The sequence below is a fragment of the Salmo salar genome, unplaced genomic scaffold, assembly GCF_965601325.2.
Source record: "Salmo salar unplaced genomic scaffold, fSalSal1 ptg000681l, whole genome shotgun sequence".
Taxonomy (NCBI): domain Eukaryota; kingdom Metazoa; phylum Chordata; class Actinopteri; order Salmoniformes; family Salmonidae; genus Salmo; species Salmo salar.
In genome coordinates, this window is record NW_027675461.1 from 92,395 (window position 1) to 117,975 (window position 25,581).

At 48.6% G+C, this 25,581-nt stretch overlaps 1 protein-coding gene across 2 annotated transcripts in view; it reads right to left on the reverse strand.

The window, feature by feature from the left end:
• Positions 1–758: 758 nt before the first annotated feature.
• The window catches only part of LOC145850226 (neurocalcin-delta A), a 63,989-nt gene continuing 39,166 nt past the window's right edge, over positions 759–25,581 (reverse strand). The window contains exons 3-5 of one of the 2 annotated variants that reach the window (XM_082972373.1): positions 23,439–23,544; positions 14,591–14,717; positions 759–7,935 (exon numbers count right to left, since the gene is read on the reverse strand). In XM_082972373.1, coding sequence (XP_082828499.1) covers positions 14,620–14,717; positions 23,439–23,544 — 204 coding nt within the window. In that variant the 3' untranslated portion in view covers positions 759–7,935; positions 14,591–14,619. Of the gene's footprint in view, positions 7,936–14,590; positions 14,718–14,776; positions 14,860–23,438; positions 23,545–25,581 lie in introns of those variants that run through there. The other variant, XM_082972374.1, reaches the window with a different exon arrangement.

Genomic DNA, 25,581 nt, shown 5'->3' on the forward strand with positions numbered 1-25,581 from the left:
GAGGGATTCCTGCTGTATGAAATCCCAGCTCAGAGACACATTTAGACAGGACCTCTCAATACAGAGGGATTCCTGCTGTATGAAATCCCAGCTCAGAGTCACATTTAGACAGGACCTCTCAATACAGAGGGATTCCTGCTGTATGAAATCCCAGCTCAGAGACACATTTAGACAGGACCTCTCAATACAGAGTGATTCCTGCTGTATGAAATCCCAGCTCAGAGACACATTTAGACAGGACCTCTCAATACAGAGGGATTCCTGCTGTATGAAATCCCAGCTCAGAGTCACATTTAGACAGGACCTCTCAATACAGAGGGATTCCTGCTGTATGAAATCCCAGCTCAGAGACACATTTAGACAGGACCTCTCAATACAGAGGGATTCCTGCTGTATGAAATCCCAGCTCAGAGTCACATTTAGACAGGACCTCTCAATACAGAGGGATTCCTGCGCTGTATGAAATCCCAGCTCAGAGACACATTTAGACAGGACCTCTCAATACAGAGGGATTCCTGCTGTATGAAATCCCAGCTCAGAGACACATTTAGACAGGACCTCTCAATACAGAGTGATTCCTGCGCTGTATGAAATCCCAGCTCAGAGACACATTTAGACAGGACCTCTCAATACAGAGGGATTCCTGCTGTATGAAATCCCAGCTCAGAGTCACATTTAGACAGGACCTCTCAATACAGAGGGATTCCTGCTGTATGAAATCCCAGCTCAGAGACAAGATATTTAGAGTTGGGCCCAACTTTTATAATGTGTTTTTTATTTTTATATTGTTGTAAATCTAGACATTCAGATACATATCATCGTTTAAATATTCCCCCATGTAACGTTAATGGGGAGTTAAAATGGCCGCCGTAGAATGCTGTAGAGTCACGTAAATGCATCATAATGAAATACTTGGCTCTGGCCTGCCTGTAATTACTGAGCAGTTGCATCCTATTGGAAACAACAAACATGAGACTTGGGAAGAAAAAAAAAAAAAAAAAGACACGATATTTCAACATTCACTCAGAAAACTTGAAAATTTAATTTTAATTTTTAATATTTTTTTTTTTTTTAAAGTTGACCAAAAACAAAAAAAATAATTCCTGTGTTAAAAGAAACTACAAAGCTCAGTAAATACAGGACACCAAATACAACATCTACAGAAATCCAAACGAGTACAAACATTTTTGTTGGACAGTTAATTTTACCGTATAAATGTATACAATACTGTTGGTGTTTATTTGGCACGTTACACCTGACAGCTAAAAACAATTTAGAAATACAATAAAAGCAATTCCGATGTGAAAATCATTGCAGTAGTTGTGATCCCTCAGTTATTATAATTTTTTTTTTTTAAATGTACTTTTCTTTATAAAAACAGCAGTTATTATAATAAAAAAAAATTAAAAAAAAAAAGATTTGTCCAATGAACACTAAGCCAACTGAAACCACTGATCTGGGGCCTCAGTTACATTCAATTAACAGGAGACGGAAGGGTCAATTCAATGGGTTCCTGACTGATCCAGGAAGTGATGCAAGACTGACTGCTGGGGGGAGGGGGGAGGGGGGGAGTAGAACGGTCCGTGAGCTCTGAGAGGATGTCCAATATTGTATGTACTGTATATGGAGATGACTCATGACATATACACTGTACACTACATACACTCTCTCTCTGTGTGTGTGTGTGTGTGTGTGTGTGTGTGTACATTGGTCACTAAATGACCAAAAGTATGTGGACACCTGCTAGTCAAACGTCTCATTCCAAAATCATGGCCGTTAATATGGAGTTGGTCCCCCCCCTTTTACTGCTATAACAGCCTCCACTCTTCTGGGAAGGCTTTCCACTAGATGTTGGTACATTGCTGCTATAACAGCCTCCTTCCTGTCTTCTGGGAAGGCTTTCCACTAGATGTTGGAACATTGCTGCTATAACAGCCTCCACTCTTCTGGGAAGGCTTTCCACTAGATGTTGGAACATTGCTGCTATAACAGCCTCCACTCTTCTGGGAAGGCTTTCCACTAGATGTTGGTACATTGCTGCGGGGGACTTGCTTCCATTCAGCCACAGGAGCATTAGCGAGGTCGGGGCACTGATGTTGGGTGATTTGGCCTGGCTCGCAGTCGGCGTTCCAATTCATCACAAAGGTGTTCGATGGGGTTGAGGTCAGGGCTCCGTGCAGGCCAGTCAAGTTCTTCACACACCGATCTCGATAAACCATTTCTGTATGGACCTCGCTTTGTGCACGGGGGGGCATTGTCATGATGAAACAGGAAAGGGCCTTCCTCAAACTGTTGCCACAAAGTTGGAAGAACAGAATCGTCTAGAATGTCATGGCCCAAACCATGAAAAACAGCCCCAGACCATTATTCCTCTTCCACCAAACTTTACAGTTGGCACTATGCATTAGGGCAGGTAGCGTTCTCCTTGCATCCGCCAAATCCAGATTCGTTCGTCGGACTGCCAGATGGTGAAGCGTGATTCATCACTCCAGAGAAGATGTTTCCACTCCTCCAGAGTCCAATGGCGGCGAGCTTTACACCACTCCAGCTGACGCTTGGCATTGCGCATGGTGATCTTAGGCTTGTGTGCGGCTGCTCGGCCATGGAAACCCATTTCATGAAGCTCCAGACCAACAGTTGTTGTGCTGACGTTGCTTCCAGAGGCAGTTTGGAACTCGGTAGTGGAGTTTTGCAACCGAGGACAGATGATTTTTACGCGATTCGGCGCTCGGCGGTCCCGTTCTGTGAGTTTGTGTGGCCTACCACTTCACGGCTGAGGGGTTGTTGCTCCTAGACGTTTCCACTTCACAATAACAGCACTTACAGTTGACCCGGGGGCAGCTCTAGCAGGGCAGAAATTTGACGAACTGACTTGTTGGAAAGGTGGCATCCTATGACGGTGCCACGTTGAAAGTCACTGAGCTCTTCAGTCAGGCCATTCTACTGCCAATGTTTGTCTATGGAGATTGCATGGCTGTGTGCTCGATTTTATACACCTGTCAGCAACAGTGTTGCTGAAATAGACAAATCCACTAATTTGAAGGGGTGTCCACATACTTTTGTAATATATACATATACACACAGTTGAAGTCGGAAGTTTACATACAGTTAGGTTGGAGTCATTAAAACTCGATTTTCAACCACTCCACAAATTTCTTGTTAACAAAATGGACAATGACCCCAAGCATACTTCCAAAGTTGTCGCAAAATGACTTAATGACAACAAAGTCAAGGTATTGGAGTGGTCATCACAAAGCCCTGACCTCAATCCAATAGAAAATTTGTGGGCAGAACTGAAAAAGCGTGTGGGAGCAAGGAGGCCTACAAACCTGACTCAGTTACACCAGCTCTGTCAGGAGGAATGGGCCAAAATTCACCCAACTTATTGTGGGAAGCTTGTGGAAGGCTACCCGAAACGTTTGACCCAAGTTAAACAATTTAAAGGCAATGCTACCAAATACTAATAGAGTGTATGTAAACTTCTGACCCGCTGGGAATGTGATGAAAGAAATAAAAGCTGAAATAAATCAAATCTCTCTACTATTATTCTGACATTTCACATTCTGAAAATAAAGTGGTGATCCTAACTGACCTAAAACATGGAAATGTTTACTAGGATTAAATGTCAGGAATTGTGTAAAAACGGAGTTTTAAATGTATTTGGCTATGGTGCATGTAAACTTCCGACTTCAACTGCGTGTATAGATATATATACATAGAGATAGATCTATACTGTATATATCTATCTATATCACACACAGTGCATTCTGAAAGTATTCAGACCCCTTCACTTTTTCTACATTACAGCCTTATTCTAAAATGGACACAATACTCCATAATGACAAAGCGAAAACAGGTTTTTCAGAATTTTTGCACATTTATTTACAACAAAAACAGATACCTTATTTACATAAGTATTCAGACCCTTTGCTATGAGACTCGAAACTGAGCTCAGGTGCATCCTGTTTCCATTGATCATCCTTGAAATGTTTCTACAACTTGATGGGAGTCCACCTGTGGTAAATTCAATTGATTGGACATGATTTGGAAAGGCACACACCTGTCTATATAAGGTCCCACAGTTGACAGAGCATGTCGGAGTAAAAACCAAGCCATGAGGTTGAAGGAATTGTCCGTAGATCTCAGAGACAGGATTGTGTTGAAGCACAGATCTGAGGAAGGGTACCAAAAAATGTCTGCATCATTGAAGCTCCCCAAGAACACAGTGGCCTCCATCATTCTTAAATGGAAGAAGTTTGGAACCACCAAGACTCTTCCTAGAGCTGGCCGCCCGGCCAAACTGAGCAATCGAGGGAGAAGAGTTCCTCTATGGACATGGGAGAACCTTCCAGAAGGACAACCATCTCTGCAGCACTCCACCAATCAGGCCTTTATGGTAGAGTGGCCAGACGGAAGCCATTCTTCAGTAAAAGGCACATGACAGCCCACCTGGAGTTTGCCAAAAGGCACCTAAAGGACTCTGAGACCATGAGAAACGAGATTCTCTGGTCTGATGAAACCAAGATTGAACTCTTTGGCCTGAAAGCCAAGCGTCACGTCTGGAGGAAACAAGGCACCATCCCTACGGTGAAGCATGGTGGTGGCAGCATCATGCTGTGGGGATGTTTTTCAGCAGCAGGGACTGGGAGACTAGTCAGGATCGAGGCAAAGATGAACGGAGTAAAGTACAGAGAGATCCTTGATGAAAACCTGCTCCAGAGAACTCAGGACCTCAGACTGGGGTGAAGGTTCACCTTCCAACAAGACAACGACCCTAAGCACCCAGCCAAGACAACGCAGGAGTGGCCTCGGGACAAGTCTCTGAATGTCCTTGAGTAGCCCAGCCAGAGCCCGGACTTGAACCTGATCGAACATCTCTGGAGAGACCTGAAAATAGCTGTGCAGCGACGCTCCCCAACCAACCTGACAGAGCTTGAGAGGATCAGCAGAGAAGAATGGGAGAAACTCCCCAAATACAGGTGTGCCAAGTTTGTAGCGTCATACCCAAGAAGACTCAGGGCTGTAATCGCTGCCAAAGGTGCTTCAACAAAGTACTGAGTAAAGGGTCTGAATACTTATGGAAATGTGATATTTCCAATCTGAATACAGTTTTAAAAATGTCTAAAAACCTGTTTTTGCTTTGCCACTATGGGGTTGCGCTATCGCTAGGGGGTTGCTACGGGGTTGCGCTGTCGCTATGGGGTTGCTATGGGGTTGCGCTGTCGCTAGGGGGTTGCGCTGTCGCTAGGGGGTTGCTATGGGGTTGCGCTGTCGCTAGGGGGTTGCGCTGTCGCTAGGGGGTTGCTACGGGGTTGCGCTGTCGCTAGGGAGTTGCTATGGGGCTGTCGCTAGGGAGTTGCTATGGGGCTGTCGCTAGGGGGTTGCGCTGTCGCTAGGGGGTTGCTATGGGGTTGCGCTGTCGCTAGGGGGTTGCTACGGGGTTGCGCTGTCGCTAGGGACTTGCTATGGGGCTGTCGCTAGGGAGTTGCTATGGGGCTGTCGCTAGGGAGTTGCGCTGTCGCTAGGGAGTTGCTATGGGGTTGTGCTGTCGCTAGGGGGTTGTGCTGTCGCTAGAGGGTATTGTACGTGTGTATATACACATATGACTCAGGGCCAGATGTTATGGGGTTGTGCTGTCGCTAGGGGGTTGCTATGGGGTTGTGCTGTCGCTAGGGGGTTGCTATGGGGTTGTGCTGTCGCTAGGGGGTTGCTATGGGGTTGTGCTGTCGCTAGGGGGTTGCTAGGGGGTTGTGTTGACGCTAGGGGGTTGCTATGGGGTTGTGCTGTCGCTAGGGGGTTGCTAGGGGGTTGTGTTGTCGCTAGGGGGTTGCTAGGGGGTTGTGTTGTGGCTAGGAGGTGGCTAGGGGGTTGCTAGGGGGTTGTGCTGTTGCTAGGGGGTTGCTAGGGGGTTGTGTTGTCGCTAGGGGGTTGCTAGGGCGTTGTGTTGTGGCTAGGGGGTGGCTAGGAGGTTGCTAGGGGGTTGCTAGGGGGTTGTGTTGTGGCTAGGAGGTGGCTAGGGGGTTGCTAGGGGGTTGTGCTGTTGCTAGGGTGTTGCTAGGGGGTTGTGTTGTCGCTAGGGGGTTGCTAGGGGGTTGTGTTGTGGCTAGGGGGTGGCTAGGAGGTTGCTAGGGGGTTGCTAGGGGGTTGTGTTGTGGCTAGGAGGTGGCTAGGGGGTTGCTAGGGGGTTGTGCTGTTGCTAGGGTGTTGCTAAGGGGTTGTGTTGTCGCTAGGGGGTTGCTAGGGGGTTGTGTTGTGGCTAGGGGGTGGCTAGGGGGTTGCTAGGGGGTGGCTAGGGGGTTGTGTTGTGGTTGAATATAACTAAGACAGCACAACACATCTAGTAAGGTACAGTGCTGTACCCCATTCAACAGGGCACATCTCGGTGTGTGGTGGTCTATGGCCAGCGGCAGGGTTTGAGCTGGTCATAGGAGCTGCTCTCTCTACAAAGCTTTGCTGCTGTCGACAAACCAGAGAAAAATGTTGGTTATTCATAATAACACAGTGACTTTCACAACATCACTGGACAAAGGGGGGGAGGCCCACAAGCTAGTCAAATCACCACTGAAAACCATCAGCACATGAACACAGACATGCACCGTACGTACAGGAACCTGTTCCAAAACAAAACCCCCCCTCCCTGATTGAAACGTGTTTAACATGCGCCAGTTAAAACATCTAAAAAAATATAAAATGTTGACGTTGTTTCTCTTCACAACAGTAGATGAGAAATACAACAGAATTGCATGCTTGATATCCTTTAAACAACTTCTAATGGAAACACATCCCATAACGTCTGTTCTGTAACCATGACTACATTCTGGAGGGGGGGAAATCTCGTTTAACTTATTAACAGCCCATAAGGCTGTGAACAAATGTCTTGAAGGCTCTGCTTAAGGATCATTTCTAACATTTTAAAATTTGAAATGCAATTTACCATTTTAAAAAGTCTTTTTGTAAAATAACTCAAAACAATTCTCTCTCCATGTCTTTCATTCTCTCCCTCTCTCTCATTCCCCCTCTCTCTCTCTCTCTCTCTCTCTCTCTCTCATTCCCCCTCTCTCTCATTCCCCCTCTCTCTCTCTCTCTCTTTCATTCCCCCTCTCTCTCATTCCCCCTCTCTCTCATTCCCCCTCTCTCGCTCTCTCTCTCATTCCCCCTCTCTCTCATTCCCCCTCTCTCTCTCTCTCATTCCCTCTCTCTCTCTCTCTCTCTCTCTCTCTCTCTCTCTCTCATTCCCTCTCTCTCATTCCCTCTCTCTCTCTCTCATTCCCTCTCTCTCTCATTCCCCCTCTCTCTCTCTCTCTCTCTCATTCCCCCTCTCTCTCATTCCCTCTCTCTCTCTCTCTTTCTCTCATTCCCTCTCTCTCTCATTCCCCCCCTCTCTCTCTCTCTCTCTCATTCCCCCTCTGTCTCATTCCCCCTCTCTCTCTCTCTCATTCCCTCTCTCTCTCTCTCATTCCCTCTCTCTCATTCCCTCTCTCTCAAACTGTTTACGATAGACACCAGAACTAGGAGGACCTAGTTGAGGGCAGTGGGTGTGTCCAGTACGGAGCGTTGAGAACACCGACAACCAACCAAACAGAGAGCCCAGTTTACAGTTTTAAAACAGCATCCTATTCCCCATGTAGTGCACTACTGCAGACCAGGGCCTACAGGGCTTAAAAGTACTGCTTAATACAGAGAATAGGGGTGTGATTTGGGACGCGGGCCCCTAGGACTTATCAAATACATGGCGAGTGGACTGGATGACATCATGAGAGCCTGGGGATGATGTCACGTTGCTGCTGGGAGTGGTCAGAGGAGGAGTCAGGAGAACATGGCTGGCTCTCATTGGCCCGTTGTCTTCAGTGTCATCATTTGAAGGCGTGGCTTGTCTTCTTCATCAGTTTGCTCCAAAGGTGGAGGGGGGGGAGGGGCTATTTGGATTCACCCAAACTGGAAATGGAATGACACAGACTGGTTAGTGGAGGTAACAGACTGGTTAGTGGAGGTAACAGACTGGTTAGTGGAGGTAACAGACTGGTTAGTGGAGGTAACAGACTGGTTAGTGGAGGTAACAGACTGGTTAGTGGAGGTAACAGACTGGTTAGTGGAGGTAACAGACTGGTTAGTGGAGGTAACAGACTGGTTAGTGGAGGTAACAGACTGGTTAGTGGAGGTTAGTGGAGGTAACAGACTGGTTAGTGGAGGTTAGTGGAGGTAACAGACTGGTTAGTGGAGGTAACAGACTGGTTAGTGGAGGTAACAGACTGGTTAGTGGAGGTAACAGACTGGTTAGTGGAGGTAACAGACTGGTTAGTGGAGGTAACAGACTGGTTAGTGGAGGTTAGTGGAGGTAACAGACTGGTTAGTGGAGGTTAGTGGAGGTAACAGACTGGTTAGTGGAGGTAACAGACTGGTTAGTGGAGGTAACAGACTGGTTAGTGGAGGTAACAGACTGGTTAGTGGAGGTAACAGACTGGTTAGTGGAGGTAACAGACTGGTTAGTGGAGGTAACAGACTGGTTAGTGGAGGTTAGTGGAGGTAACAGACTGGTTAGTGGAGGTTAGTGGAGGTAACAGACTGGTTAGTGGAGGTTAGTGGAGGTAACAGACTGGTTAGTGGAGGTAACAGACTGGTTAGTGGAGGTAACAGACTGGTTAGTGGAGGTAACAGACTGGTTAGTGGAGGTAACAGACTGGTTAGTGGAGGTAACAGACTGGTTAGTGGAGGTTAGTGGAGGTAACAGACTGGTTAGTGGAGGTTAGTGGAGGTAACAGACTGGTTAGTGGAGGTAACAGACTGGTTAGTGGAGGTAACAGACTGGTTAGTGGAGGTAACAGACTGGTTAGTGGAGGTAACAGACTGGTTAGTGGAGGTAACAGACTGGTTAGTGGAGGTTAGTGGAGGTAACAGACTGGTTAGTGGAGGTTAGTGGAGGTAACAGACTGGTTAGTGGAGGTTAGTGGAGGTAACAGACTGGTTAGTGGAGGTAACAGACTGGTTAGTGGAGGTAACAGACTGGTTAGTGGAGGTAACAGACTGGTTAGTGGAGGTAACAGACTGGTTAGTGGAGGTAACAGACTGGTTAGTGGAGGTAACAGACTGGTTAGTGGAGGTAACAGACTGGTTAGTGGAGGTAACAGACTGGTTAGTGGAGGTAACAGACTGGTTAGTGGAGGTAACAGACTGGTTAGTGGAGGTAACAGACTGGTTAGTGGAGGTAACAGACTGGTTAGTGGAGGTAACAGACTGGTTAGTGGAGGTAACAGACTGGTTAGTGGAGGTAACAAACTGGTTAGTGGAGGTAACAGACTGGTTAGTGGAGGTAACAGACTGGTTAGTGGAGGTAACAGACTGGTTAGTGGAGGTAACAGACTGGTTAGTGGAGGTAACAGACTGGTTAGTGGAGGTAACAGACTGGTTAGTGGAGGTAACAGACTGGTTAGTGGAGGTAACAGACTGGTTAGTGGAGGTAACAGACTGGTTAGTGGAGGTAACAGACTGGTTAGTGGAGGTAACAGACTGGTTAGTGGAGGTAACAGACTGGTTAGTGGAGGTTAGTGGAGGTAACAGACTGGTTAGTGGAGGTAACAGACTGGTTAGTGGAGGTAACAGACTGGTTAGTGGAGGTAACAGACTGGTTAGTGGAGGTAACAGACTGGTTAGTGGAGGTAACAGAATGGTTAGTGGAGGTAACAGACTGGTTAGTGGAGGTTAGTGGAGGTAACAGACTGGTTAGTGGAGGTTAGTGGAGGTAACAGACTGGTTAGTGGAGGTAACAGACTGGTTAGTGGAGGTAACAGACTGGTTAGTGGAGGTAACAGACTGGTTAGTGGAGGTAACAGACTGGTTAGTGGAGGTTAGTGGAGGTAACAGACTGGTTAGTGGAGGTAACAGACTGGTTAGTGGAGGTAACAGACTGGTTAGTGGAGGTAACAGACTGGTTAGTGGAGGTAACAGACTGGTTAGTGGAGGTAACAGACTGGTTAGTGGAGGTAACAGACTGGTTAGTGGAGGTAACAGACTGGTTAGTGGAGGTAACAGACTGGTTAGTGGAGGTAACAGACTGGTTAGTGGAGGTAACAGACTGGTTAGTGGAGGTAACAGACTGGTTAGTGGAGGTAACAGACTGGTTAGTGGAGGTAACAGACTGGTTAGTGGAGGTAACAGACTGGTTAGTGGAGGTAACAGACTGGTTAGTGGAGGTAACAGACTGGTTAGTGGAGGTAACAGACTGGTTAGTGGAGGTAACAGACTGGTTAGTGGAGGTAACAGACTGGTTAGTGGAGGTTAGTGGAGGTAACAGACTGGTTAGTGGAGGTAACAGACTGGTTAGTGGAGGTTGGTGGAGGTAACAGACTGGTTAGTGGAGGTAACAGACTGGTTAGTGGAGGTTGGTGGACCTAACAGACTGGTTAGTGGAGGTTGGTGGAGGTAACAGACTGGTTAGTGGAGGTTAGTGGAGGTAACAGACTGGTTAGTGGAGGTAACAGACTGGTTAGTGGAGGTAACAGACTGGTTAGTGGAGGTAACAGACTGGTTAGTGGAGGTTAGTGGAGGTAACAGACTGGTTAGTGGAGGTTAGTGGAGGTAACAGACTGGTTAGTGGAGGTAACAGACTGGTTAGTGGAGGTAACAGACTGGTTAGTGGAGGTAACAGACTGGTTAGTGGAGGTAACAGACTGGTTAGTGGAGGTAACAGACTGGTTAGTGGAGGTAACAGACTGGTTAGTGGAGGTAACAGACTGGTTAGTGGAGGTAACAGACTGGTTAGTGGAGGTAACAGACTGGTTAGTGGAGGTAACAGACTGGTTAGTGGAGGTAACAGACTGGTTAGTGGAGGTAACAGACTGGTTAGTGGAGGTAACAGACTGGTTAGTGGAGGTAACAGACTGGTTAGTGGAGGTAACAGACTGGTTAGTGGAGGTAACAGACTGGTTAGTGGAGGTAACAGACTGGTTAGTGGAGGTAACAGACTGGTTAGTGGAGGTAACAGACTGGTTAGTGGAGGTAACAGACTGGTTAGTGGAGGTTAGTGGAGGTAACAGACTGGTTAGTGGAGGTTAGTGGAGGTAACAGACTGGTTAGTGGAGGTTAGTGGAGGTAACAGACTGGTTAGTGGAGGTAACAGACTGGTTAGTGGAGGTAACAGACTGGTTAGTGGAGGTTAGTGGAGGTAACAGACTGGTTAGTGGAGGTAACAGACTGGTTAGTGGAGGTAACAGACTGGTTAGTGGAGGTAACAGACTGGTTAGTGGAGGTAACAGACTGGTTAGTGGAGGTAACAGACTGGTTAGTGGAGGTAACAGACTGGTTAGTGGAGGTAACAGACTGGTTAGTGGAGGTAACAGACTGGTTAGTGGAGGTAACAGACTGGTTAGTGGAGGTAACAGACTGGTTAGTGGAGGTAACAGACTGGTTAGTGGAGGTAACAGACTGGTTAGTGGAGGTAACAGACTGGTTAGTGGAGGTAACAGACTGGTTAGTGGAGGTAACAGACTGGTTAGTGGAGGTAACAGACTGGTTAGTGGAGGTAACAGACTGGTTAGTGGAGGTAACAGACTGGTTAGTGGAGGTAACAGACTGGTTAGTGGAGGTAACAGACTGGTTAGTGGAGGTAACAGACTGGTTAGTGGAGGTAACAGACTGGTTAGTGGAGGTAACAGACTGGTTAGTGGAGGTAACAGACTGGTTAGTGGAGGTAACAGACTGGTTAGTGGAGGTTACAGACTGGTTAGTGGAGGTTGGTGGACAAAACAGACTGGTTAGTGGAGGTTACAGACTGGTTAGTGGAGGTTGGTGGACAAAACAGACTGGTTAGTGGAGGTAACAGACTGGTTAGTGGAGGTTAGTGGAGGTAACAGACTGGTTAGTGGAGGTTAGTGGAGGTAACAGACTGGTTAGTGGAGGTAACAGACTGGTTAGTGGAGGTAACAGACTGGTTAGTGGAGGTTGGTGGACCTAACAGACTGGTTAGTGGAGGTTGGTGGAGGTAACAGACTGGTTAGTGGAGGTTAGTGGAGGTAACAGACTGGTTAGTGGAGGTTAGTGGAGGTAACAGACTGGTTAGTGGAGGTTGGTGGAGGTAACAGACTGGTTAGTGGAGGAAACAGACTGGTTAGTGGAGGTTGGTGGACAAAACAGACTGGTTAGTGGAGGTAACAGACTGGTTAGTGGAGGTTGGTGGACCTAACAGACTGGTTAGTGGAGGTTGGTGGAGGTAACAGACTGGTTAGTGGAGGTTAGTGGAGGTAACAGACTGGTTAGTGGAGGTTAGTGGAGGTAACAGACTGGTTAGTGGAGGTTGGTGGAGGTAACAGACTGGTTAGTGGAGGTTACAGACTGGTTAGTGGAGGTTGGTGGAGGTAACAGACTGGTTAGTGGAGGTTACAGACTGGTTAGTGGAGGTTGGTGGACCTAACAGACTGGTTAGTGGAGGTTGGTGGAGGTAACAGACTGGTTAGTGGAGGTTAGTGGACGTAACAGACTGGTTAGTGGAGGTAACAGACTGGTTAGTGGAGGTTGGTGGAGGTAACAGACTGGTTAGTGGAGGTTGGTGGACCTAACAGACTGGTTAGTGGAGGTTGGTGGACCTAACAGACTGGTTAGTGGAGGTTGGTGGACCTAACAGACTGGTTAGTGGAGGTTGGTGGACCTAACAGACTGGTTAGTGGAGGTTGGTGGACCTAACAGACTGGTTAGTGGAGGTTGGTGGACCTAACAGACTGGTTAGTGGAGGTTGGTGGACCTAACAGACTGGTTAGTGGAGGTTGGTGGACCTAACAGACTGGTTAGTGAGGTTGGTGGACCTAACAGACTGGTTAGTGGAGGTTAGTGGAGGTAACAGACTGGTTAGTGGAGGTTGGTGGACCTAACAGACTAGTTAGTGGAGGTTGGTGGAGGAAAACAGACTGGTTAGTGGAGGTTAGTGGAGGTAACAGACTGGTTAGCGGAGGTTGGTGGCCCTAACAGACTAGTTAGTGGACGTAACAGACTGGTTAGTGGAGGTTAGTGGCCCTAACAGACCGGTTAGTGGAGGTTGGTGGACCTAACAGACTGGTTAGTGGAGGTTAGTGGACCTTACAGACTGGTTAGTGGAGATTGGTGGACCTAACAGACTGGTTAGTGGACCTAACAGACCGGTTAGTGGAGGTTGGTGGACCTAACAGACTGGTTAGTGGAGGTTGGTGGAGGTAACAGACTGGTTAGTGGAGGTTAGTGGAGGTAACAGACTGGTTAGTGGAGGTTAGTGGAGGTAACAGACTGGTTAGTGGAGGTTAGTGGAGGTAACAGACTGGTTAGTGGAGGTTAGTGGAGGTAACAGACTGGTTAGTGGAGGTTAGTGGAGGTAACAGACTGGTTAGTGGAGGTTAGTGGAGGTAACAGACTGGTTAGTGGAGGTAACAGACTGGTTAGTGGAGGTTAGTGGAGGTAACAGACTGGTTAGTGGAGGTTGGTGGACGTAACAGACTGGTTAGTGGAGGTTGGTGGAGGTAACAGACTGGTTAGTGGAGGTTGGTGGAGGTAACAGACTGGTTAGTGGAGGTTACAGACTGGTTAGTGGAGGTTGGTGGAGGTAACAGACTGGTTAGTGGAGGTTACAGACTGGTTAGTGGAGGTTGGTGGAGGTAACAGACTGGTTAGTGGAGGTTAGTGGACGTAACAGACTGGTTAGTGGAGGTTGGTGGACCTAACAGACTGGTTAGTGGAGGTTGGTGGACCTAACAGACTGGTTAGTGGAGGTTAGTGGACCTAACAGACTGGTTAGTGGAGGTTAGTGGACCTAACAGACTGGTTAGTGGAGGTTGGTGGACCTAACAGACTGGTTAGTGGAGGTTGGTGGACCTAACAGACTGGTTAGTGGAGGTTGGTGGACCTAACAGACTGGTTAGTGGAGGTTGGTGGACCTAACAGACTGGTTAGTGAGGTTGGTGGACCTAACAGACTGGTTAGTGGAGGTTAGTGGAGGTAACAGACTGGTTAGTGGAGGTTGGTGGACCTAACAGACTAGTTAGTGGAGGTTGGTGGAGGTAACAGACTGGTTAGTGGAGGTTAGTGGAGGTAACAGACTGGTTAGCGGAGGTTGGTGGCCCTAACAGACTAGTTAGTGGACGTAACAGACTGGTTAGTGGAGGTAACAGACCGGTTAGTGGAGGTTAGTGGCCCTAACAGACCGGTTAGTGGAGGTTGGTGGACCTAACAGACTGGTTAGTGGAGGTTAGTGGACCTTACAGACTGGTTAGTGGAGGTTGGTGGCCCTAACAGACTGGTTAGTGGAGGTTGGTGGACCTAACAGACTGGTTAGTGGAGGTTGGTGGCCCTAACAGACTGGTTAGTGGACCTAACAGACCGGTTAGTGGAGGTTAGTGGACCTAACAGACCGGTTAGTGGAGGTTGGTGGCCTTAACAGACTGGTTAGTGGAGGTTGGTGGACCTAACAGACCAGTTAGCGATCCACTCTAGTCCTGGTTCAGATATTCAGTCCTCTCTCTATTAATCAGGTACTACAGAGCAACCGTGTTCGATCTCACACTAGGGGTGAGACAGAGACGGGAATCACACTAGGGGTGAGACAGAGACAGAGAAAGGAATAGAGTAGCAGCCTTACATTGTCTTGACCCCCAAGGTAGGATCGGTTTAGAACTGTCCAGCGCTGCTGGGATCACACTGTAACAGACGTACGATGGAGGGGTCACTTTTAGCTCCTTTAATGAACTCTTCCAGAGACAGTTTACCTGGACAAACAGGAAACAGGAAACAGTCATGTTAGATTAACCTTTAATGAACTCTTCCAGAGACAGTTTACCTGGACAAACAGGAAACAGGAAACAGTCATGTTAGATTAACCTTTAATGAACTCTTCCAGAGACAGTTTACCTGGACAAACAGGAAACAGGAAACAGTCAGGTAAACACTAGCTATATGAGTGTATAATAATGATCAAATAGAGAGTTTGAAGTTTGGACAACGAACTGAAAACCACTGAGTAAGTAGGTCCCCAACAGGTGGTAACGCTAGTAGTCAGATGTGGGATTATTAACAGGCGGTAACGCCAGTAGTCAGATGCGGGATTATTAACAGGCGGTAACGCTAGTAGTCAGATGTGGGATTATTAACAGGCGGTAACGCTAGTAGTCAGATGTGGGATTATTAACAGGCGGTAACGCCAGTAGTCAGATGTGGGATTATTAACAGGCGGTAACGCCAGTAGTCAGATGCGGGATTATTAACAGGCGGTAACGCTAGCAGTCAGATGCGGGATTATTAACAGGCGGTAACGCTAGCAGTCAGATGTGGGATTATTAACAGGCGGTAACGCTAGTAGTCAGATGAGGGATTATTAACAGGCGGTAACGCCAGTAGTCAGATGTGGGATTATTAACAGGCGGTAACGCTAGTAGTCAGATGTGGGATTATTAACAGGCGGTAACGCTAGTAGTCAGATGTGGGATTATTAACAGGCGGTAACGCTAGTAGTCAGATGCGGGATTATTAACAGGCGGTAACGCTAGTAGTCAGATGAGGGATTATTAACAGGCGGCAACGCTAGTAGTCAGATGCGGGATTATTAACAGGCGGTAACGCTAGTAGTCAGATGAGGGATTATTAACAGGCGGTAACGCTAGTAGTCAGATGCGGGATTATTAACAGGCGGTAACGCTAGTAGTCAGATGAGGGATTATTAACAGGCGGTAACGCTAGTAGTCAGATGAGGGATTATTAACAGGCGGTAACGCTAGTAGTCAGATGTGGGATTATTAACAGGCGGTAACGCTAGCAGTCAGATGTGGGATTATTAACAGGCGGTAACGCTAGTAGTCAGATGAGGGATTATTAACAGGCGGTAACGCAGTATCCACGTTTTCATATCGTCATTACCATCCTTCTCTCATCCCGGGATTTGGGTTATTACCGGTTTAGCACAGAAGGGGGCGCTAAAAAAGCAAGAAAAGCCCATTGGGCCTCTATTACCAGAACGCTAACCAAATTACCACAAACCAATAGCAAAATCACATGGACGCTGTTAGCTAAATGCTAACAAGCGAAAACGTACATAAACTAAATTGCAAAGACAAACAAATCCATCTCATAAAGTTATACCAGCATAGCTAGTATCTACCAGATGTAAAGTTATACCAGCATAGCTGGTATCTACCAGATATAAAGTTTTACCAGCATAGCTGGCATCTACCAGATGTAAAGTTATACCAGCATAGCTAGTATCTACCAGATGTAAAGTTATACCAGCATAGCTGGTATCTACCAGATGTAAAGTTATACCAGCATAGCTGGTATCTACCAGGTGTAAAGTTATACCAGCATAGCTGGTATCTACCAGGTGTAAAGTTATACCAGCATAGCTGGTATCTACCAGATGTAAAGTTATACCAGCATAGCTAGCATCTACCAGATGTAAAGTTTTACAAGCATAGCTAGCATCTACCAGATGTAAAGTTATACCAGCATAGCTAGCATCTACCAGATGTAAAGTTATACCAGCATAGCTAGTATCTACCAGATGTAAAGTTTTACAAGCATAGCTGGTATCTACCAGATGTAAAGTTATACCAGCATAGCTGGTATCTACCAGATGTAAAGTTATACCAGCATAGCTAGTATCTACCAGATGTAAAGTTATACCAGCATAGCTAGCATCTACCAGATGTAAAGTTATACCAGCATAGCTAGTATCTACCAGATGTAAAGTTATACCAGCATAGCTAGTATCTACCAGATGTAAAGTTTTACAAGCATAGCTAGTATCTACCAGATGTAAAGTTTTACAAGCATAGCTAGTATCTAGAGTATGTAAAGTTATACAAGCATAGCTAGTATCTAGAGTATGTAAAGTTATACAAGCATAGCTAGTATCTACCAGGTGTAAAGTTATAAAAGCATAGCTAGTATCTACCATATGTAAAGTTATACAAGCATAGCTAGTATCTAGAGTATGTAAAGTTATACAAGCATAGCTAGTATCTACCAGGTGTAAAGTTATACAAGCATAGCTAGTATCTACCATATGTAAAGTTATACAAGCATAGCTAGTATCTAGAGTATGTAAAGTTATACCAGCATAGCTGGTATCTACCAGATGTAAAGTTATACAAGCATAGCTAGTATCTACCAGATGTAAAGTTATACCAGCATAGCTGGTATCTACCAGATGTAAAGTTATACCAGCATAGCTGGTATCTACCAGATGTAAAGTTATACCAGCATAGCTGGTATCTACCAGATGTAAAGTTATACCAGCATAGCTGGTATCTACCAGATGTAAAGTTATACCAGCATAGCTGGTATCTACCAGATGTAAAGTTATACCAGCATAGCTGGTATCTACCAGATGTAAAGTTATACCAGCATAGCTGGTATCTACCAGATGTAAAGTTATACCAGCATAGCTGGTATCTACCAGATGTAAAGTTATACCAGCATAGCTGGTATCTACCAGATGTAAAGTTATACCAGCATAGCTGGTATCTACCAGATGTAAAGTTATACCAGCATAGCTGGTATCTACCAGATGTAAAGTTATACCAGCATAGCTGGTATCTACCAGATGTAAAGTTATACCAGCATAGCTAGTATCTACCAGATGTAATTTATGGTGAAGGTGGACATTTACAAGTGAAAGAGAAATTGTGCAAATGAACAAAGTTGTGATGCTTTTCTGAAGGAAGAACAGCAGCATGTGTACATGGAGCAGAGGGGAGAAGAACGGAGGAGGAACAGCAGCATGTCTACATGGAGCAGAGGGGAGAAGAACGGAGGAGGAACAGCAGCATGTCTACACGGAGCAGAGGGGAGAAGAACAGCATGTCTACATGGAGCAGAGGGGAGAAGAACGGAGGAGGAACAGCAGCATGTCTACACGGAGCAGAGGGGAGAAGAACGGAGGAGGAACAGCAGCATGTCCACACGGAGCAGAGGGGAGAAGAACAGCATGTCTACATGGAGCAGAGGGGAGAAGAACGGAGGAGGAACAGCAGCATGTCCACACGGAGCAGAGGGGAGAAGAACAGCATGTCTACATGGAGCAGAGGGGAGAAGAACAGAGGAGGAACAGCAGCATGTCTACACGGAGCAGAGGGCAGAAGAACGGAGGAGGAACAGCAGCATGTCTACACGGAGCAGAGGGGAGAAGAACGGAGGAGGAACAGCAGCATGTCTACATGGAGCAGAGGGGAGAAGAATGGAGGGGGAACAGCAGTATGTCTACATGGAGCAGAGGGGAGAAGAACGGAGGAGGAACAGCAGCATGTGTAAACGGAGCAGAGGGGAGAAGAACGGAGAAGAACAGCAGCATGTCTACATGGAGCAGAGGGGAGAAGAACAGCAGCATGTCTACATGGAGCAGAGGGGAGAAGAACGGAGGAGGAACAGCAGCATGTCCACACAGAGCAGAGGGGAGAAGAACGGAGGAGGAACAGCAGCATGTCTACATGGAGCAGAGGGGAGAAGAACAGCAGCATGTCTACATGGAGCAGAGGGGAGAAGAACAGCAGCATGTCCACACGGAGCAGAGGGGAGAAGAACGGAGGAGGAACAGCAGCATGTGTACATGGAGCAGAGGGGAGAAGAACAGCAGCATGTCTACATGGAGCAGAGGGGAGAAGAACGGAGGAGGAACAGCAGTATGTGTAAACGGAGCAGAGGGGAGAAAAACGGAGGAGGAACAGCAGCATGTCTACATGGAGCAGAGGGGAGAAGAACAGCAGCATGTCTACATGGAGCAGAGGGGAGAAGAACAGCAGCATGTCTACATGGAGCAGAGGGGAGAAGAACGGAGGAGGAACAGCAGCATGTCCACACGGAGCAGAGGGGAGAAGAACGGAGGAGGAAATAAACACCAGTAGGAAGCACAAAGGGACAAAATGGCAGCTGTACAGATAAGTCAAAGAGCTCTGGATGAGTTATGTCAGAAAGCCGTTGTAAGACACCAGATGGTAAACATTTAGCTGTAAGTTCATCACCTCAGGTGCGCCGTACAACAGAGACTTGACGGTAGATATAGAACGCTGTGGACTGAAGAGTCTCCCATTGTGCCATTTACAAACAAACGCCTGGACTGGGGAACTACGTTAAGCTTCATAACGGAAAATAATGTACCAGGTCAAATGAAGAATGCAATCTGATTTATCTCCTAACGTACTGGACTGCAGGTATTAACTTAAAAAGCAGCTACAAATATTCACATTTATATAAAAAATCTTCAAATAAATAGTTTTGACATTATTGAAAGACCATCATGTGGCTTTTTCTAACTAGCTGGGGCGGTATACCCTATACCAGTACACTCCCTCTATCGGCTTCTCAATAGCTGGGGCGGTATACCCTATACCAGTACACTCCCTCTATCGGCTTCTCAATAGCTTGGGCGGTATACCCTATACCAGTACACTCCCTCTATCGGCTTCTCAATAGCTGGGGCGGTATACCCTATACCAGTACACTCCCTCTATCGGCTTCTCAATAGCTGGGGCGGTATACCCTATACCAGTACACTCCCTCTATCGGCTTCTCAATAGCTGGGGCGGTATACCCTATACCAGTACACTCCCTCTATCGGCTTCTCAATAGCTGGGGCGGTATACCCTATACCAGTACACTCCCTCTATCGGCTTCTCAATAGCTGGGGCGGTATACCCTATACCAGTACACTCCCTCTATCGGCTTCTCAATAGCTGGGGCGGTATACCCTATACCACTACACTCCCTCTATCGGCTTTTCAATAGCTGGGGCGGTATACCCTATACCACTACACTCCCTCTATCGGCTTCTCAATAGCTGGGGCGGTATACCAGTACACTCCCTCTATCGGCTTCTCAATAGCTGGGGCGGTATACCAGTACACTCCCTCTATCGGCTTCTCAATAGCTGGGGCGGTATACCCTATACCAGTACACTCCCTCTATCGGCTTCTCAATAGCTGGGGCGGTATACCCTATACCAGTACACTCCCTCTATCGGCTTCTCAATAGCTGGGGCGGAATACCCTATACCAGTACACTCCCTCTATCGGCTTCTCAATAGCTGGGGCGGAATACCCTATACCAGTACACTCCCTCTATCGGCTTCTCAATAGCTGGGGCAGTATACCCTATACTAGTACACTCCCTCTATCGGCTTCTCAATAGCTGGGGCGGTATACCCTATACCAGTACACTCCCTCTATCGGCTTCTCAATAGCTGGGGCGGAATACCCTATACCAGTACACTCCCTCTATCGGCTTCTCAATAGCTGGGGCGGTATACCCTATACCAGTACACTCCCTCTATCGGCTTCTCAATAGCTGGGGCAGTATACCCTATACTAGTACACTCCGTACACTAACACTCCCTCTATCGGCTTCTCAATAGCTGGGGCGGTATACCCTATACCAATACACTCCCTCTATTGGCTTCTCAATAGCTGGGGCGGTATACCCTATACCAGTACACTCCCTCTATCGGCTTCTCAATAGCTGGGGCGGTATACCCTATACCAGTACACTCCCTCTACCGGCTTCTCAATAGCTGGGGCGGTATACCCTATACCAGTACACTCCCTCTATCGGCTTCTCAGTAGCTGGGGCGGTATACCCTATACCAGTACACTCCCACTATCGGCTTCTCAGTAGCTGGGGCGGTATACCCTATACCAGTACACTCCCACTATCGGCTTCTCAGTAGCTGGGGCGGTATACCCTATACCAGTACACTAACACTCCCTCTATCGGCTTCTCAATAGCTTGGGCGGAATACCCTATACCAGTACACTCCCTCTATCGGCTTCTCAATAGCTGGGGCAGTATACCCTATACCAGTACACTCCCACTATCGGCTTCTCAGTAGCTGGGGCGGTATACCCTATACCAGTACACTAACACTCCCTCTATCGGCTTCTCAATAGCTGGGGCGGTATACCCTATACCAGTACACTCCCTCTATCGGCTTCTCAATAGCTGGGGCGGTATACCCTATACCAGTACACTCCCTCTATCGGCTTCTCAATAGCTGGGGCGGAATACCCTATACCAGTACACTCCCTCTATCGGCTTCTCAATAGCTGGGGCGGAATACCCTATACCAGTACACTCCCTCTATCGGCTTCTCAATAGCTGGGGCAGTATACCCTATACTAGTACACTCCCTCTATCGGCTTCTCAATAGCTGGGGCGGTATACCCTATACCAGTACACTCCCTCTATCGGCTTCTCAATAGCTGGGGCGGAATACCCTATACCAGTACACTCCCTCTATCGGCTTCTCAATAGCTGGGGCAGTATACCCTATACTAGTACACTCCGTACACTAACACTCCCTCTATCGGCTTCTCAATAGCTGGGGCGGTATACCCTATACCAATACACTCCCTCTATTGGCTTCTCAATAGCTGGGGCGGTATACCCTATACCAGTACACTCCCTCTATCGGCTTCTCAATAGCTGGGGCGGTATACCCTATACCAGTACACTCCCTCTACCGGCTTCTCAATAGCTGGGGCGGTATACCCTATACCAGTACACTCCCTCTATCGGCTTCTCAATAGCTGGGGCGGTATACCCTATACCAGTACACTCCCACTATCGGCTTCTCAGTAGCTGGGGCGGTATACCCTATACCAGTACACTCCCACTATCGGCTTCTCAGTAGCTGGGGCGGTATACCCTATACCAGTACACTAACACTCCCTCTATCGGCTTCTCAATAGCTTGGGCGGAATACCCTATACCAGTACACTCCCTCTATCGGCTTCTCAATAGCTGGGGCGGTATACCCTATACCAGTACACTCCCTCTATCGGCTTCTCAATAGCTGGGGCAGTATACCCTATACCAGTACACTCCCACTATCGGCTTCTCAGTAGCTGGGGCGGTATACCCTATACCAGTACACTAACACTCCCTCTATCGGCTTCTCAATAGCTGGGGCGGTATACCCTATACCAGTACACTCCCTCTATCGGCTTCTCAATAGCTGGGGCGGTATACCCTATACCAGTACACTCCCTCTATCGGCTTCTCAATAGCTGGGGCGGAATACCCTATACCAGTACACTCCCTCTATCGGCTTCTCAATAGCTGGGGCGGAATACCCTATACCAGTACACTCCCTCTATCGGCTTCTCAATAGCTGGGGCAGTATACCCTATACTAGTACACTCCCTCTATCGGCTTCTCAATAGCTGGGGCGGTATACCCTATACCAGTACACTCCCTCTATCGGCTTCTCAATAGCTGGGGCGGAATACCCTATACCAGTACACTCCCTCTATCGGCTTCTCAATAGCTGGGGCGGTATACCCTATACCAGTACACTCCCTCTATCGGCTTCTCAATAGCTGGGGCAGTATACCCTATACTAGTACACTCCGTACACTAACACTCCCTCTATCGGCTTCTCAATAGCTGGGGCGGTATACCCTATACCAATACACTCCCTCTATTGGCTTCTCAATAGCTGGGGCGGTATACCCTATACCAGTACACTCCCTCTATCGGCTTCTCAATAGCTGGGGCGGTATACCCTATACCAGTACACTCCCTCTATCGGCTTCTCAATAGCTGGGGCGGTATACCCTATACCAGTACACTCCCACTATCGGCTTCTCAGTAGCTGGGGCGGTATACCCTATACCAGTACACTCCCACTATCGGCTTCTCAGTAGCTGGGGCGGTATACCCTATACCAGTACACTAACACTCCCTCTATCGGCTTCTCAATAGCTGGGGCAGTATACCCTATACCAGTACACTAACACTCCCTCTATCGGCTTCTCAATAGCTGGGGCGGTATACCCTATACCAGTACACTCCCTCTATCGGCTTCTCAATAGCTGGGGTGGTATACCCTATACCAGTACACTCCCACTATCGGCTTCTCAGTAGCTGGGGCGGTATACCCTATACCAGTACACTAACACTCCCTCTATCGGCTTCTCAATAGCTGGGGCGGTATACCCTATACCAGTACACTAACACTCCCTCTATCGGCTTCTCAATAGCTGGGGCAGTATACCCTATACCAGTACACTAACACTCCCTCTATCGGCTTCTCAATAGCTGGGGCAGTATACCCTATACCAGTACACTCCCTCTATCGGCTTCTCAATAGCTGGGGCGGTATACCCTATACCACTACACTCCCTCTATCGGCTTTTCAATAGCTGGGGCGGTATACCCTATACCACTACACTCCCTCTATCGGCTTCTCAATAGCTGGGGCGGTATACCCTATACCAGTACACTAACACTCCCTCTATCGGCTTCTCAATAGCTGGGGCGGTATACCAGTACACTCCCTCTATCGGCTTCTCAATAGCTGGGGCGGTATACCCTATACTAGTACACTCCCTCTATCGGCTTCTCAATAGCTGGGGCGGTATACCCTATACCAGTACACTCCCACTCCCACTATCGGCTGCCACTGTAGGCTGTAATGTGTTGGAGGTGGATGAGATGAGACCTACCGTCTCTGTTGGTGTCCATCTGTTTGAAGATCTTCTCTGTTCTCTTCTCTGGAGTAGACTCATCTTCTGGCATCTTCATCACAGACGACACCATCTTATAGATCGCCTGGAGAATAAAAACACACAGATGCCATGTTATAGATATCCTGGAGAATAAACACACAGATATCCTGGAGAATAAAACACAGATATCCTGGAGAATAATAGCTAGGACTGGTCTGGGACTGGGAGCTAGGACTGGTCTGGGACTGGGAGCTAGGACTGGTCTGGGACTGGGAGCTTGGACTGGTCTGGGACTGGGAGCTTGGACTGGTCTGGGACTGGGAGCTTGGACTGGTCTGGGACTGGGAGCTTGGACTGGTCTGGGACTGGGAGCTTGGACTGGTCTGGGACTGGGAGCTTGGACTGGTCTGGGACTGGGAGCTTGGACTGGTCTGGGACTGGGAGCTTGGACTGGTCTGGGACTGGGAGCTAGGACTGGTCTGGGACTGGGAGCTAGGACTGGTCTGGGACTGGGAGCTGGGAGCTGGGACTGGTCTGGGACTGGGAGCTGGGACTGGTCTGGGACTGGGAGCTAGGACTGGTCTGGGACTGGGAGCTAGGACTGGTCTGGGACTGGGAGCTAGGACTGGTCTGGGACTGGGAGCTTGGACTGGGAGCTAGGACTGGTCTGGGACTGGGAGCTAGGACTGGTCTGGGAGCTAGGACTGGTCTGGGACTGGGAGCTAGGACTGGTCTGGGACTGGGAGCTAGGACTGGTCTGGGTCTGGGAGCTAGGACTGGTCTGGGACTGGGAGCTAGGACTAGTCTGGGACTGGGAGCTAGGACTGGTCTGGGAGCTAGGACTGGTCTGGGACTGGGAGCTAGGACTGGTCTGGGACTGGGAGCTAGGACTGGTCTGGGACTGGGAGCTAGGACTGGTCTGGGACTGGGAGCTAGGACTGGGAGCTAGGACTGGTCTGGGACTGGGAGCTTGGACTGGTCTGGGACTGGGAGCTTGGACTGGTCTGGGACTGGGAGCTAGGACTGGTCTGGGACTGGGAGCTAGGACTGGTCTGGGACTGGGAGCTAGGACTGGTCTGGGACTGGGAGCTAGGACTGGTCTGGGACTGGGAGCTAGGACTGGTCTGGGACTGGGAGCTAGGACTGGTCTGGGACTGGGAGCTAGGACTGGTCTGGGACTGGGAGCTGGGACTGGGAGCTAGGACTGGTCTGGGACTGGGAGCTAGGACTGGTCTGGGACTGGGAGCTAGGACTGGTCTGGGACTGGGAGCTAGGACTGGTCTGGGACTGGGAGCTAGGACTGGTCTGGGACTGGGAGCTAGGACTGGTCTGGGACTGGGAGCTAGGACTGGTCTGGGACTGGGAGCTAGGACTGGTCTGGGAGCTAGGACTGGTCTGGGAGCTAGGACTGGTCTGGGACTGGGAGCTAGGACTGGTCTGGGAGCTAGGACTGGTCTGGGACTGGGAGCTAGGACTGGTCTGGGAGCTAGGACTGGTCTGGGAGCTAGGACTGGTCTGGGACTGGGAGCTAGGACTGGTCTGGGAGCTAGGACTGGTCTGGGACTGGGAGCTAGGACTGGTCTGGGACTGGGAGCTAGGACTGGTCTGGGACTGGGAGCTAGGACTGGTCTGGGACTGGGAGCTAGGACTGGTCTGGGACTGGGAGCTAGGACTGGTCTGGGTCTGGGAGCTAGGACTGGTCTGGGACTGGGAGCTAGGACTAGTCTGGGACTGGGAGCTAGGACTGATCTGGGAGCTAGGACTGGTCTGGGACTGGGAGCTAGGACTGGTCTGGGACTGGGAGCTAGGACTGGTCTGGGACTGGGAGCTAGGACTGGTCTGGGACTGGGAGCTAGGACTGATCTGGGAGCTAGGACTGGTCTGGGACTGGGAGCTAGGACTGGTCTGGGACTGGGAGCTAGGACTGGTCTGGGACTGGGAGCTAGGACTGGTCTGGGACTGGGAGCTAGGACTGGTCTGGGACTGGGAGCTAGGACTGGTCTGGGACTGGGAGCTAGGACTGGTCTGGGACTGGGAGCTAGGACTGGTCTGGGACTGGGAGCTAGGACTGGTCTGGGACTGGGAGCTAGGACTGGTCTGGGACTGGGAGCTAGGACTAGTCTGGGACTGGGAGCTAGGA